The sequence below is a fragment of the Sinocyclocheilus grahami genome, unplaced genomic scaffold (assembly GCF_001515645.1).
Source record: "Sinocyclocheilus grahami isolate Dianchi unplaced genomic scaffold, SAMN03320097.WGS_v1.1 scaffold76.1, whole genome shotgun sequence".
Taxonomy (NCBI): Eukaryota; Metazoa; Chordata; class Actinopteri; order Cypriniformes; family Cyprinidae; genus Sinocyclocheilus; species Sinocyclocheilus grahami.
In genome coordinates, this window is record NW_015505255.1 from 48,396 (window position 1) to 63,971 (window position 15,576).

General features: G+C 36.1%; 1 protein-coding gene across 5 annotated transcripts in view; it reads left to right on the forward strand.

The window, feature by feature from the left end:
* The window catches only part of LOC107585935 (tetraspanin-18-like), a 33,027-nt gene that overhangs the window by 12,352 nt on the left and 5,099 nt on the right, over positions 1-15,576 (forward strand). For 2 of the 5 annotated variants that reach the window (XM_016273116.1, XM_016273117.1), the window contains exon 2: positions 5,570-5,655. In XM_016273116.1, coding sequence (XP_016128602.1) covers positions 5,653-5,655 — 3 coding nt within the window. In that variant the 5' untranslated portion in view covers positions 5,570-5,652. Of the gene's footprint in view, positions 1-5,569; positions 5,656-10,262; positions 10,327-15,576 lie in introns of those variants that run through there. The other 3 variants (XM_016273119.1, XM_016273118.1, XM_016273115.1) reach the window with 3 other exon arrangements.

Genomic DNA, 15,576 nt, shown 5'->3' on the forward strand with positions numbered 1-15,576 from the left:
AATTTTTCACTCTTTGTTATATTGCAGCCATTTGCTAAAATCATTTAAGTTAATTTTTTTTCCTCATTAATGTACACACAGCACCCCATATTGACAGAAAAACACAGAATTGTTGACATTTATGCAGATTTATTAAAAAAGAAAATCTGAAATATCACATGGTCCTAAGTATTCAGACCCTTTGCTCAGTATTTAGTAGAAACACCCTTTTGATCTAATACAGCCAGGAGTCTTTTTGGGAAAGATGCAACAAGTTATTCACACCTGGATTTGGGGATCCTCTGCCATTCCCCCTTGCAGATCCTCTCCAGTTCTGTCAGGTTGGATGGTAAACGTTGGTGGACAGCCATTTTTAGGTCTCTCCAGAGATGCTCAATTGTGTAGAGAGTTTTTTTTTCATTTGATAATACTGAATGAGAATACTCAATAAGAATGTGATGTTCTTACTGTCCATTTTGTACATTTTACAATGCTTATTCATTCTGCTGAATGATTTTCTTCTGAAGTCAGTGCAGAAAATGTGAAAAATGTCTGGACTGAAGAGGTCTACAGTAGTCAACATTTGAAGTGGCTCAAAGCCTTTCATCAAAGCTGTCCTAAAAGCAAAACAATACCCATTATTCTTTGATCCACTTCAAACATTGACTACTGTATAATACCTGGACATTATCGATTGATATTTTATGAGAACAGTAATTGTAATGGGATTATAACTAGAAATGGGATATGAAAGTAAGACGTTTCTTACAGGACAAAGAAATGTTGAGGAATGAATGTGTGAGTTTCATTCTTGCCAGCTAAGAGTTTGTGCATTTGTTTTTCTGTCATCATTTCCAATTTAATGACATAACCTGCCAAGTGTCATTTAATTTATAATGCAACGTTTATATTTTAAAACTTTATTTATTTGCACATACAGTGGGGAAAAAAAGTATTTAGTCAGCCACCAATTGTGCAAGTTCTCCCACTTAAAAAGATGAGAGAGGCCTGTAATTTTCATCATAGGTATACCTCAACTATGAGAGACAAAATGAGAAAAAAAATCCAGAAAATCACATTGTAGGATTTTTAAAGAATTTATTTGCAAATTATGGTGGAAAATAAGTATTTGGTCAATAACAAAATTTCATCTCAATACTTTGTTATATACACTTTGTTGGCAATGACAGAGGTCAAACATTTTCTGTAAGTCTTCACAAGGTTTTCACACACAGTTGCTGGTATTTTGGCCCATTCCTCAAGAGCAGTAATGTTTTGGGGCTGTCACTGGGCAACACGGATTTTCAACTCGCATATAAACGGCATTTAAAAATTTAGCCCATGTTTGTTTGTACAGCCTTTAGTTTGCACTTTGTCTGCATCATAACAATGGGCGATATGTTCATTTTATTAAATTACAGATTAAATGTGTTTTTTTTTAATCAGATTCAAGAAACAATTGACAAAACAATGGAAAACGCTGCTAATTAAAGGGGTCATATGATGCTATTTTAAAGATCATTATTTTGTGTATTTGGTGTAACAGAATATGTTGACATGCTTCAATGAATACACAGCGTCTCCCTGACATGGCTGCATCAACACTACTGCTGTTCCTGAAACCACGCCTTCTTTCTTTGCATGCACATTTGGGCGCATTATGCTAATATTTCCACATCGTGATGTAGATATGTGGGGGCGTGTTAGAACGAGACGTTTTAGGTAGGCGTGGTTGACTCTTAACTTTTATAAAGAATATCTCTTTGGATTTGAGACTTTAGTCTTTGCAACTTTAGATCTTCTTTATGCACCAAGAGCTTGTAACACTCCAAAGAGAAACGAAAACTTAAAATTGCATCATATGACCCCTTTAAAGCAAATTTAAAAACACAGCCTTTTGGTTTTAATGGCCGTATTGTGACTCCATATTGTGTTATTTAGTGAATAATTAGATTAAGATTAGATTAATTCGATTACATGTGCCGCCCTAGTTGGTTTATTTCGATGAGGGAGTGTAACTGCACTGTGGGCCAGCCAGAAGATGTTGAACCTTTTTCTCCCTTGAAATCTTTGTATATTTACATAAATTGATTTCAACAGCTGGCTCATAAGTCGACCGCCCCATAAGGGAAAAGTCTTGGTGCTTTGTATGTCTAGTCAATCCCTGAATGTTTCTAAGTGTCTTTTATGCTATCACACCACCCACACTAAACTACTGCATTACCCAGTGACTTCATGCTGAAGGAATTCTTGAGCCAGTCATTGTTATTGAAATGTCCAAGAGACTAATATACCTAATCGTGATGCTAGCTGCATGTGTGTTATTTGATCAAACATGCTGTTGAGTGAATAGTGGAGATCAGTGGATCATTGATTGTAAATGTGCTACATTTAGTGAATGTAAAGTGCATTGTAGGGGATGAAGAGAAGAACTGTGTATATTTGGTCCTCACAGGTGACGCTATGAAGGTATAAAGTGTATCAGCCATGCACTCTAGGTTTGTTTTGAAGAAAAAGATCAAAAGGTATGCCTACACCAAAAATGATAACATAAAAAGAGTGAACTCGTCCTTTTGACAGCATAGCTGGACAAATGTTACATGGCCCGATTCTGTGTCCTGCCAGGAGTGTTTCTCAAACAGTGAGCTTCAGTTGTGTATGGGACTCCTATACTGTATAGTAGCTGAATAGCTTTGTGCTCAGTAAGTGGATGGATATGGGTCATGATTGATTCCCTTTGCCCCTGCCATACTGGAATGGACTCCAGAGACCGTGAGAGAAGCCAGGCTCCTCAGTGTTTTTGCCATGTACTTTGAAGGTATACTGCACATAATTGTGTCCTTGGGGTATAGAGTTTGGCCTTCAGTGCTCCCCTTTCATGCCTAAGGTTTTCTCTGATACCTGTCATCTGAAACAGCAGGAATGGAGCTTTTTCAAAGCCTGATCTGCATTGTACCATGTATTGCTCAGAGGGACTTGCACGGGAAGGGAATCCTTACAAGTAGTATGGCGCAATTGTGGTATTCATCTTTTCTTTTTTAAATACAGTTGACCTGACCGAGGACAACTTGTTCGCTGCAAAACCTTTGGGAGGCCTTACTTAAATTGTGAGATATTCAGGCTTATTTTAAAGTGCAAACAGCCTCGCAGAAAAGTGTTCAGATGGCAGAATGTCTTAGATGGCTCCATCAAATGACATTGAAAGGCATGGAAGCTGAGTGCACAGCACACAATTTAATTCCCAGTCCACATATTTTCAATCTCTTGATGGGTAGGCTGCCTATAAACTACTGAAATAATTTTTGGAAAATTAAATGAAGCTGAAATAACATATAAATATTAGATGCAAAAATTAGAAATATTGCTAGAAATATTACAAAATTAGAAATATTGCTTTGGTAACTAGCTGAAATAAGTTCAAGCTGAAATGACTAAAACTAATTGCTAAAACTGAAAAGCTAGAGAGATTTAAAAGAAAACGAATAAATGTGACAAAAGCACAAAGTACTAAAACAAACTAAAATTAAGAATAAATCTGAAGATATAAAAAAAAAAACGATAATTAAAATATTAACAAATATTATAAAAGTATATAAATAATATTAAATTAACACAGGTCCTTTCTGTTGCACAAGGGTGATTTGCCTTCCTTCTGTCCAGTTGATATTCTGACTAAAAGTTCCATGCGGCCCATTAACAGTTCGCTCTATTTTGTCACATTGTTCTAGGCCATAGCCTGAATCTGTCATATGGTGTGACAGGTCATATATTCCATAAGAAAGCACTAAACAGCACCTATTTTTTAAAAGGAATATCACACACTTATATTAGTACTCATACTTTGTAAAATATATTTGCTGTTTTTCTGTTAACAGGACAGAATACATCAGCACAATGCTAATCTCTTAAATAAATTACGTTATTTTTTACAAACCAAACTATAATACATTCAGTTCACAATTAGTGACATCAGGGATTCCTGTACGTATGCTTTTCATAAATTTGTATTTTCAAACAGGATAATATGGTTTTATTAATCACTAAATAAAATAAGCACAATGACCCATATAATTGCATTCAATTATGTAACTGTTTCTGTCCTATATTAATGTCATGGTATGTGTATTAAATACATATGTACTGTATATATATTATATAATAGTTATACTTGGGCAAATATGTCCTACAACAGAAAAGCAAATGTTCCTCAGCTGAACTGCTGACATGTTTTCTGCCTATTTGAACTGAATCAAAACAGTCAGATTCATTTTTATTATACTTTGAATTACCATTGAAGCACTTGTGACAGCTGGAACAAGTCTTGGTAATGAGTGCTGGTTTGTTTATCTCAACTGTGATGAGTTAGTCATCACACTGTGATCCAGGCATGGTAAAGTTAATGTGCCGCTCTTTCTCAATCATCATTTCTCACAGTTTGTGAAGCGTGGCAGGCTGTGGAGCCCGCAGAATTGAACAGCTCCTGGAGGATGTAACTCCGCTGCGCAACAGCTGGAAAGTTACTACAGGCAAAGATCAATATGGATGGGGAAGCAGAATTAATGTTCAGGAAAATGTGTGGTTTCGAAATTTTGTTAAAAATATCAAACCTCTTCAGGAAAATGCATTTTTGAATTTAGTTTGTAAAATGTATGACATGTTTTTTTTTTACAGAATATATGTCAGGCTGTAATTATAGACAGGTTTCTGCTTTGGACTAAATGTATAGATGATATTTTAGCAACACATTTTTTGTGTGATTTAAAAAAAAAAAAATTATTATACATTTTTATTATTTTACTTCTTTTTTTTTTTTCAAAGCATAAACAAAAATCTGCCAGTCTGATCAACTTTAGCTTTGCCTTTGCCTCCTCATTATGGTTCTCCTGAACATTTCATTGTAACACTTTGATGTGATCTGGTTGGCTCTGTGCACCTCAGACAGTTTCCAGCGACATTTTATTGGTACTCCATTTTCCTCTCTGTTTGTTTCCATGGAAACAGATGAACGTTACAGTCCCTTTGCGGCGTGCCCTATACGAACTCCCCACCATGGCTAATCTGCTCTTGATGCTCTGCGCTCAGAGGGTACAGGCTGACAAAGAGTTTTCTACACAGTGCATTAAGTACTCTGGACACAAGTGCCTTATATTGTTTCAGTTGTGTGGCCTCCTAGTTGATAATCAGTGTGTTAATGATATTCTGGTTCTCTGAAGAATTTTGCATGTGAAACATCCTCGAGCTTGAAGGTTAAACTGAATAAACTGCTTGTGAGGGCCTCTGGAGAAATTCTTCTTTTTGTGAGTGAAGACAATGTTCATAATAGCCACCAATGGTCTCAAGGTCACTGGTCAGATTATAATCATGAGGCCTTTGTCTTAGTTAGATGCTCTTGTTGTTGCAGAAGGGACTCGAGCAGACATCTATCTGTTCACACTTGGAGCACCAAAAGCATGCATGAATACTAATAGCAAGATGGTTGCAAGCTTTAAAGAGAGCTTAGAGTATGAGGCCTCAATAAAAGTATTTTTATGACATTTATAAGTACCATATGAAATAATGATTTCTTCATTTTCTGCACATTTATCCACAGTCTCAGAGAAGAAGTGTGAAGCAGATTTCTGAAAAGCATCACGCTTACCATCAGCTGGAAGGGAGAGACATTTACAGGTACATATGGTATGGTGAATCTTGATCATTTTTAATCATGCCATCAAAATCTGATGGCTCTTGTCACTAAGGTCAGCATGCAAATGAACATTCAGTTGATTCTTAAATTTAACCTCACATTTAAACTTGGGAATGCTGCCTGTTTGTGTATCAACAACCTTCCATCTAAATAATCATGTTTTCATAAAACCCTCATCATACATCGGCTTTTATTTTGATCTTGGCTTCACAGTGTTCCTCAGTATAATTTAGTACACTTTCCTTCTCCTTTAACAGTTTCTTGGAAGAATCAATAGTTTGTCTCTAATGCTTGTCAAGCCATATTGACAGTATAATGGGAAATGCTCCTAATCATTTAAAGTTGGCATGAAAGAGAAAATTGTGATAATATTTTCTTCCCTATTTTGAAGTATATCCAAGTGAAAGGGCTTTTCGAACAAGAAGAAAATGCAGGGCGGGACTTGATTTTGTCTATTGGGAATCGATTGGATTGTTGTTGTTTTCTAAGTGCAATCATTTTATGTGAGTAACAGCTTGCTGGAGGAGAAGGATTGAAACTCATCTGGCTGTTGGACAACCTTATTGCTTATTATAACATTTTAATTGTATATTTTGACTACATGATGAGGGGTGCTGCACAAATTTCTGGCCATTAAATTATCAACATAATCAAAACATTACTGTTGTACGCAATGTTCTACATGCTTTCTGCCCTCTAAAAGTTAGTAGTTCAGACTTTTTTAGGGCCTCTAAATAAAGCTGAGGTGTTTGTTTTCCTCCAGTATGAGCTCCGTATGTTCCTATATCAGACTAAATGAGCTATAAAAGCCTGGTGTAACAAATATAATTAAAAAATGCACATTTTTAAAATATATTTTGTCTAAATTTTCAATAAACTCTTTTGTCAAAAATAAAATAATTTTTTAAAATAAAATACAATTTTTATTTTAAAAAATTGATTTTTAATGGATTATTATTTTATGTCTCAAGGTTTGCAGGGTTAAGATGTTTTAGGAGTAGAAGGTTTTGCATGGAATTTTTCCTTGTTATATACATTATACGCAAAGAAGTGGCAGTTGCCTTCAGCCTGAAGTCTTAAAAAAGAAAATTACAGCTAAGAGAGAACAGACGACTTTCCATTTGAAAGTGTTATAAGTGTCTAGTTCTGAGCAATCTGAAAATACATTTTTAATGGAGGCTGCCAGGGTTTCCACTATCAGCAAATTCAAACATTCCCACACTGAACAAATATCTTGTTCTCATGCTGAGTACATTGTGGCTTTTTACTAAATTCAGCCGCTCTGAGAATGTACGAGAAGAACAAGGGTAAACAAGGGTTAATTTAATCTCTGGATTTGAATGCCATAAAATGTCCTTTTTCCATTGTTAACACTTGTTTTGTCTAGTGCTTTCCTCTTCCTTCCTTTGGAAGTGCAAAAATGTGAACGAGCCTGAACACCAGTATACTAACCTTTCTCAAAACAGTGTTCTGCATTGCTTCTTTCTTGTTATTATTGGTATTTAGAGCAGATGGTGCAAGAGTAAAGTATTTGTGCGAGAAGGTTTCCTGCTGGCTGTTTTCTAATGTTTTTTTTTTAATCAATACTTCTCCCTCCAGCTTTGATCTGTTTTTTTTTCTTCTGGCTCCCTGAGTCTGACAAACCTTTTCTCAACAGGGGGTTAACAGACATTCAATATAGCTAATGGTGACGTTTTTCATCATGTTCATGCTTTTCATTGCCGAAAGCTTGTATTTTTGAGGTTACATGCCCAAAAGGGTGTCTGGCAATCTCAAAGTGTATTAAAATGCAAACATTTGCGAATATAAACCTGAAATTCCATTGTTTTCAAGGGAACCAGACACTCACCCAATCTCACATACATGTTTGTATCATTCTCAGCATGTCCTTAAAGAACGAAATGTCTTTTGGGAGATGTCTTGTTCTCAGATTATGACTGGTATCCTCTAGAGACAGAGAAGAACAGCACAGTTCAGTGTCTATCAATTAACAGATAGCACTCAGTTGCCCTCCTACACTAACTGCCTCCTTTCCTTTTAGAATAATTCAACACCTAGAGGATGTTAATGATCATGTACTCTCCTATTTGCGTGGTTTTCAGGATTGTTATTCTCTCTGTTGTCATAGTGAGGATTTTTGGACAAACTGGAAAGATTGAGAGAAAGCACACTACATCTCATTACTTAAATTACAAGAAAATATTACTTGTTTTTGTAAAATATATAATTACTTTATTTTTGTCCTAACACATCTATATTGAAAATATTCCCCTTTTCCAAATTGACTTTATAATTACTTTATTGGCATTTTTTTTCTCTTGCACTAATTAACCCTATAGTCTACTGGAGAATTTTATTGGATAACCACCATTAAGAGTCTAATTTAGAAATATTAATATTTGTTTGTGTACCAATTATTTGTTTATTTAGTAATATTTATTGATTAACTGATATTAACTTCTCTACTGACCCTTTTGCGTGTATTTTATATTTCATAATTCTCACGTTGTACACTGAACAAAATTATAAACGCAACACTTTTGTTTTTGCCCCCATTTTTCATGAGCTGAACTCAAAGTTCTAAGACTTTTTCTATGTACACAAAAGGCCTATTTCTCTCAGATATTGTTCACAAATCTGTCTAAATCTGTGTTAGTGAGCACTTCTCCTTTGCCGAGATAATCCATCCACCTCAGGTGTGGCATATCAAGATGCTGATTAGACAGCATGATTATTGCACAGGTGTGCCTTAGGCTGGCCACAATAAAAGGCCACTCTAAAATGTGCCGTTTTATTGTATTGGGGGCCTAGTAGTTAGATGATAATCTGGCATTTATTGATTCTTTCCAGATGAAATAATTTGTTTAGATATGCTTTGTCCTGAAATATCCACAATGTTTTCATCCCTCACAGCATAATGCTGTGGACTTCTGCTGAAAGGACTGACCAATACACAGATCTCTTATGTATTTTAGGGTCAGTGTTTGCACTTTCTTAAAAATTCAGTTTTGTCTGTCTGACCTTACATCTGAGTCAAAACACATCATTTGAAGGTCATAGCATTTTGTGAGGATCAGAGTAACAGCTCCTGGATACCAATGGGAACATGGTGGATGAAACATCTTATACATGAAATGTATGAAGGATTATGAAGTCATTAAATCATCAAAATTTCTAAAGTTTACATAGTTAAAGTCAGCATTAAGTGTGAATTCACTGTAACAGTTTTCCTAATGCATTTTATTATGAAAGACTCATTCCACCTAATGTTTTTTTCCTGATAATTTTCAATCAATGTTATAACTATATCTTTTGGTGAAATGACAGGTGACTTATACCGGACTTCTAGAATCACATAGACACGATGTAAATAAGATATTGTTTGCAGTTCACGGAATCGTGAGATTGCGATAAATTGAAGTGAGTGACAGCTTTTTAGTGATTAACATTAGATGAAAGCGCTATTTGCTCGCTTTCTAGGCAGGCTATAATCGATTCAGAATTTAAATAAAAGTTGTTTTACGTGCTGCTAACAGGACCAACAGCCGCATACCCTGTACATGCAGCAACGTTTCAGGAGTGACATATATCCCGCATCCCTCATATAAATACGGGATTCACTTTCAAAATAGCTTGTTTACAATCAGGGTTAGTTGCTTAGCCTATATCCATCGCCTTAATGGCAGGCAAGTATTTCAATTTAGTTTAAAAATCGCTCCTCTTTATAACATAAGGATCACGTCCAACATGTTGTGATTATCAATACCTTTCTCTTGTAATAGCTTGCTGGTTGAAGAGAGATCCCCTCATACGATTGTAAGGCGCGTTGGGTGTGCAGCAATTCAATGAAAGCACTATATATATATATATATATATATATATATGCATCATGCCTAAAACAGTAGTCTACATTATCGACTTTCCTGTATCTCATCCGTTCTTTTTCAGTCACTCCTGAAACGTTGCTGCATGTACAGGGTATGTGGCTGTTGGTCCTGTTAGCAGCACGTAAAACAAAATTTTGATTCAAATTCTAAATTGATTATAGCGTGCCTAGAAAGCGAGCAAATAGCGCTTCCATATAATCACTAAAAAGCTGTCACTCACTTCAATTGATCACAATCTCACGATGTTCCTTTATAATCAGTGAAGCTCTCTGAACTGCAAATAATATCTTATTTACGTGTCTACGTGTGGCGTTTAGCACTGAGTGAATTCTAACTGTCACAATGCGTGCGTGAGAGGTGGCAGCCCAATCTATTTATATCTTTATAAGTATCTTAATATATTATTATATCCTATAATAACCATTTACACGCACAAGCATTATCATACGAGCAGACGTTTTTCAGTCAAATTCTTGACTTTTCCCCACTTATGAACAACACATTTTCGTACACGATAAGCGTTCCTTGTGGTTTCTCGGTTTGGCCAACATAAGCATCTATAAACAACGCAAAACACTGGAATTTTGAGTTTCTGCTAGTGATTCCTATGGAGAAAAATCACTTCCTGCCCTTCGGCTGCATTTCGCGTGTCATCAGTGACGTCATGTGCAAACAACCTATAGTCTGAACTAAGGGATTGAAGAATCACTGTTTCTACTGTGTACTTGGCATGAACCTTGAGAAATGATGAGCTTTATCTCCAAAGAAAAGGCGGTGAGAATATTGGTGCAGCAGCTAATCAACAGATCAGTTCTTAGCCTAAATGCATTGATTGGCTCTAGCACTGGTGTATGCTTCTCTCTTGGGTAGATTGAGGTGCTGACATAATTAGATTCACAGGCATCTCTCTTCAGAAACATCATCCTCAGATACAGCATGCTCTAGAATGCAGAGAATGATTGAAGGCATCGGACTGCGAAGGGAAAGCCATAAATAAAAGCAGTGTTTACTGGTGCATGCTCTGAAATTAACTACTTAATGCATTAATGCATTAGCATGTTTTTGTGTTGTATCGTTCAAAACATGCTATTACATGAAAAGTAACCCCTCTTTTTTTACTCTAAATTATTTTCTTTAAGTGATGCCCTTTAGCTTAATGTACTGCTTTGAGAAACAGAGTAGCATTCATTGACTGACTGGTTGTGCACCAGAGCGCGGTTCATTAATACAGAGGTTATGATGTATGTTCTGATGCCACATGAGATGGTAACTCAGATACAGCCATTTCCCAAGGGCTTCAGTAACTGTCTAAAGAGGAGAGGCAAGTCCTATAAATTAAATGTATGTGTCTGCTTAGCATTCAGCTCACCTCGCAAAGCAACCATTGACTTCTGCTCTTTAATATGGATCGTTCCTCCACCCTCCTCCACAACATTTTTTTTCTCGTTCCTATCAGTTGAGACCCATAAGAGGAAAATAATATATTTTTGTATGTAGTTAATATGCCCATGCCATTTATGTAAAGTTATTTGGTGCAGTAACTTGTCATAAAAGGTAAAAGCAATAGCCGTTTGACCTCCGGAGAAAGAAAAAGCTCCCCAGGGGTAAAATACAATCTTTACTAGGTCAGTCTCAGCTCAGGAATGTATGCCAAAAATATCAACTTGGTTGCTTCAAACGGACTAGATACAGAGAGGTCCGTACATCTAACCATAGATCCTGTTTTGACAATGTATTACAAAAAGTGTGACTTTTAAGGTGGCTTATTAATGTTAGAGTCTGATCATTATGTTGCAAAGTGTGTATTGTGTTCTTTCAGTATTGTCATTTTCACCTCCTTTTCATCATTATGAACAAAGGAAACGTTGTTGAAGGGAATTGTCTAAAGAAGTGTGGAACCTTTGAAATCAGGCTTTAACTTTGACTCATCTCTCTCTTTGTGTTATTACATGCAAAATAGAGACTTTTCAGTGCTAAAGTGTTTTAAGTTCAACATATTCCACTGAAATCAGCCCCATGCTGACACATTTATGAGAAACGTTCAAAGCATGCTGTCTGGTTTATATCACTTGGGAGAATGCAAATACGTTAAGTGGCTGTCTTTTACAATGCAGTATAGATGGCTTATTTTTCTTTTGGTTACTGTCATAGCAAACAGTAGTCTAATAGTAGCCAGTGTAGTGCATGTCTGTCAAACATTTTCTCAGCAAAAGCTTAAAAACTTAATAAAAAAAAATCCAAAACATAAATTCTGATATTTGTTTGTAGTGTAAATAAATTAGATCTTTATAACAAAATAGCAGACTTCTTACATAAAATGTATAGAATTTTCAGTCGTCACTCTCCCAAATGATAGGCAGCGAGATGATCTAAGCTTGTTTTAGTTTAGTTTTTTTGTGGGGCAAAACACATACTGTAATGCAATACAATTATAACTTGATTTCTTTGTTGCTACAGAATTACACTCTTAAAAATAAAGGTGCTTCAAAAGGTTCTTCAAGCGATGCCATAGAAGAACCATTTTTGGTTCCAGAAAGAACCATTCAGTCAAAGGTTCTTTAAAGAACCATCTCTTTCTTACCTTTTTATAATCTGAAGAACCTTCTTTCGCCACAAAGAAGCTTTTGTGAAACAGAAAGGTTCTTCAGATGTTAAAGGTTCTTTATGGAACCATTTAGACCAAAAGGTTCTTCTATGGCATCGTGAAGCACATTTATTTTTAAGAGAGTATACTAAATTTTAGAAATATACTTAAAGGCCTTTTACTTGATAAAGTATACATTTTTAATCAGATGACAGAAAGCTTGTAGTAGATTGTGTCAATCAGGTTTTTCAGCAAAGTTTTGTTCAAGTTTATAATTCAGAGGCCTCAGAAATGTGTGTATCAAATATGATGTAGTAGGCTTTGTGGTTAAAGAAACAGTTTACTGAAAATAAAATAAAAAATCTGTCAGCATTCACCCTGTAAAGACAAATTATCATTGTATGCATCTGACTTTGATGGTATTGACAAAAAACGCTGAGACATGTTTCAAAATATCTTCTTCAAATAAAGGTTTGGAGCGACATGAAAGTGAGTAAATGATGACAAAAGATATTTTGTAACCATATTTGTTTGTTCTCGCTGAAGCTGCCAGTAAACATACTTTACCATTGTATCTTAATTCAGGCAATAGTTTGTTGGTTGTACGGTATTCCTGTTTTTATTTCACTGAGCTTCAGATTGATTTGCTGCCAAAGTGGGCGTTGCAGTTCATGACAGGGAATCGGAGAGAAATGTCAGAGGCAGTCTTTTAGTCTGACACCCCTCTTCCATTTTTAATAGGTAAATGTGACAGACCTCTAACAAAAGACAGCAAGACTTCAGCAAAGGCAGTCGGTAGGTGTGACATCCTTTACCAAAATAGAGTTAAGTGCAGTTTTAACTCAAGTGCAGTTTTTCCATGTGGTCAGTTAGAAAACATGGTAATCATTCGATCAGAAACATGTTGCCAAATTATATTATTTGTTAAGCAATTTGTACTTCACAACCAGAAGAAACCAACCAGATGGAAAGAACTTACACCAATGCTGAATCTCATGGGTCAGCTGAGACAAACATGCACATGGTTTGAAGAGCAATGTCCTCACATTGCACTCAAATAGCTTATAACAAGTGTTTACACACAATGTGAGGAGTGGATGAGGAAGGTCCACCATACTGTCTCGCTCTGAGCTGTACCACCCAGTTGGAGGCTGTCTCGTGATGGATGAGTGCATCGTGAATTCAATGTTTTGCCAGAGCTGTGTGAAAGCACTTCATGTGTATGCTACAATTCCTTCAGGCAGCTGTGACAGGTTGATTTATTCTGTAAGAGGCAGAGGCAGTGTGTGTGATTGGTTGTGCTCTGTAGCTGGATGCAGAAATCATAGCTCAATCCTGCCCCACTATCTCCTCGGTCATTGACTCTCATCTACTGCTCTAAGAGTGCAGTGTTTTTCCCCTCTACAGTTTAAGAGGTCCCATCTGCATTAAAAACACAGAGCAACAAATCTAATATTGTGTAATCTGATATGGAGAGTTTTAACTGAACAGAAGCCAAATGGCTTTTTTTATTTGACAAACTGTATTACTGGATCAAGAAGCGGTTTAGTTCTGTAGTGATCCTGATTTTATTTGTGCCATATATAAAGGTCAGTCTGTTTTGAAAGATAATTTTTGCTTGTTTATGGAAAGAAACAACAAATATTCTACCAAACAAAGATTTGAACAAAAAGTCTGAACAAAGATTTACTACAATAAAATTTGGCTGTGATTATGTATCTTTAATTACTACATTCATTTTAAACTGGATTCATCCAGAAAATTACTTGTATTTCATTAGATATGTTTACATGCTCTAATTATTGCCAATCGGATTGAATTTAATCACGTTTCATTTCAAACTGAAAGTTCTACCCTTAACATTGCAATCAGATTTACATATTTGTTTACGTGTGCATTAGCAATAGCATTACTATTTCGATGTTCAGCACATGTGCATTGCACATCAGTTGCCACATTCAGAAACAGAGAAAGACACCCCAAATCACAAGAGCTACAGCGAGCATAACTGGCTTAATGCTTTGATGACACAGGCCCATCAAAAAAAAAAAAGTTAGAAAAGCTTTTTCAGCAAATGTTCCAGATCATAACACATAAAACATAAATAAACATATGCACACATGTTTGTAAGCTGTAAACATCACTGCACTGTGCATGTGTGCTAGCATCTTTGAATCAGATTTAATTTTTCAATTTAATTTGGATCAAGCTCAACCAGATTGACTGAGCCAAAAATGAACTTGAACTTGAACAATGCGATTTTAAACGGATTATTTGGTTGCATGTAAACATACTTTTAAATGAATTGTGAAATGGTTCTGGTCGTGTGTTTCCCAAACAATGAGATAACTTTCTGCTTAACTACCATAGTTGGAGAGACTAGCACCCTCACGATTGTTTCCCGAAAATGCAGGAACTTTTTAGCATATCCATAATTTGAATCACAGTTCGAGAGCTGTATTTCCAACCACACAAATTTGCAATGCTCTTTGCGGATGTTCGTTGGGACTACAGTATGTATTCAGAAAACACCAAATTGTTGAACTATACTTGCAACCATAGTTGGCTATCTATACTTTTGGGAAATGCACGCTTGAACGATTCACAGTTCTTCTGATGACAAAAATTACAAATTAGACTCTGATTTGTAATTTTTGTCATCAGAAGTGTACAACAGTGCAGGCACAAGCTACGTGTTGAGAGAGAATGAGTCCACTAGGTGCTTGTGTACGAGTTAAGGCTGTTTCGTGAATCTTTTTAACCACTTCATAAAAATAATTTGGTCGCAAATCAGACATAGTGGTTTGTGGTATATTCTTTGTAGCTTGTTGGAAACACTGGTGTGCAAAGATGTGTTTAAATAGCATAGCATGGAATGAGACCAAAACGACTCGTGCCAATGTTGACTAGATTTTAAATTGTTGTAAATTAGTGTTGTCCAGAATTGGACTATTTTGCATGCAGTCTGGAGCCCTTCAGATGATGTTTAAGCAAAGTAGCACTGTTGACATAAGTAAATTAATTAAATAGAGTACAAAGATACAAACAAAAATTGTACACGGTCCGTGAATTTATGTAATGCAATTCCTTTTGCCCATTGTTGGAGTGTCTGGATTGTTGCGATGATGTTTAAAGACTCCATTAAAAAATAAAAGACAGCTGTGGCTCTGTGATAATGGCCTCGAGACTTGTGGGTTGAGCCTTCAAACCTTCTGAGGCTGATGGGCTTAATCTAAGAAGACTGATATGGCCAACCACCCACCTTTCCACACACATACAAATAAAATTGCTCACCCACTTGCGAGTTAACCGAGTTTAGCAGGGCTCCCGTGGTCCCTTCCATTCCACCACTTATAACACCTGACTGACTTGCAGTGTTGCACAGGAAATTACTTTGGAAAAACCAGGCTGGGGGGGGGGGGGATTTTTTTAACCGTTTC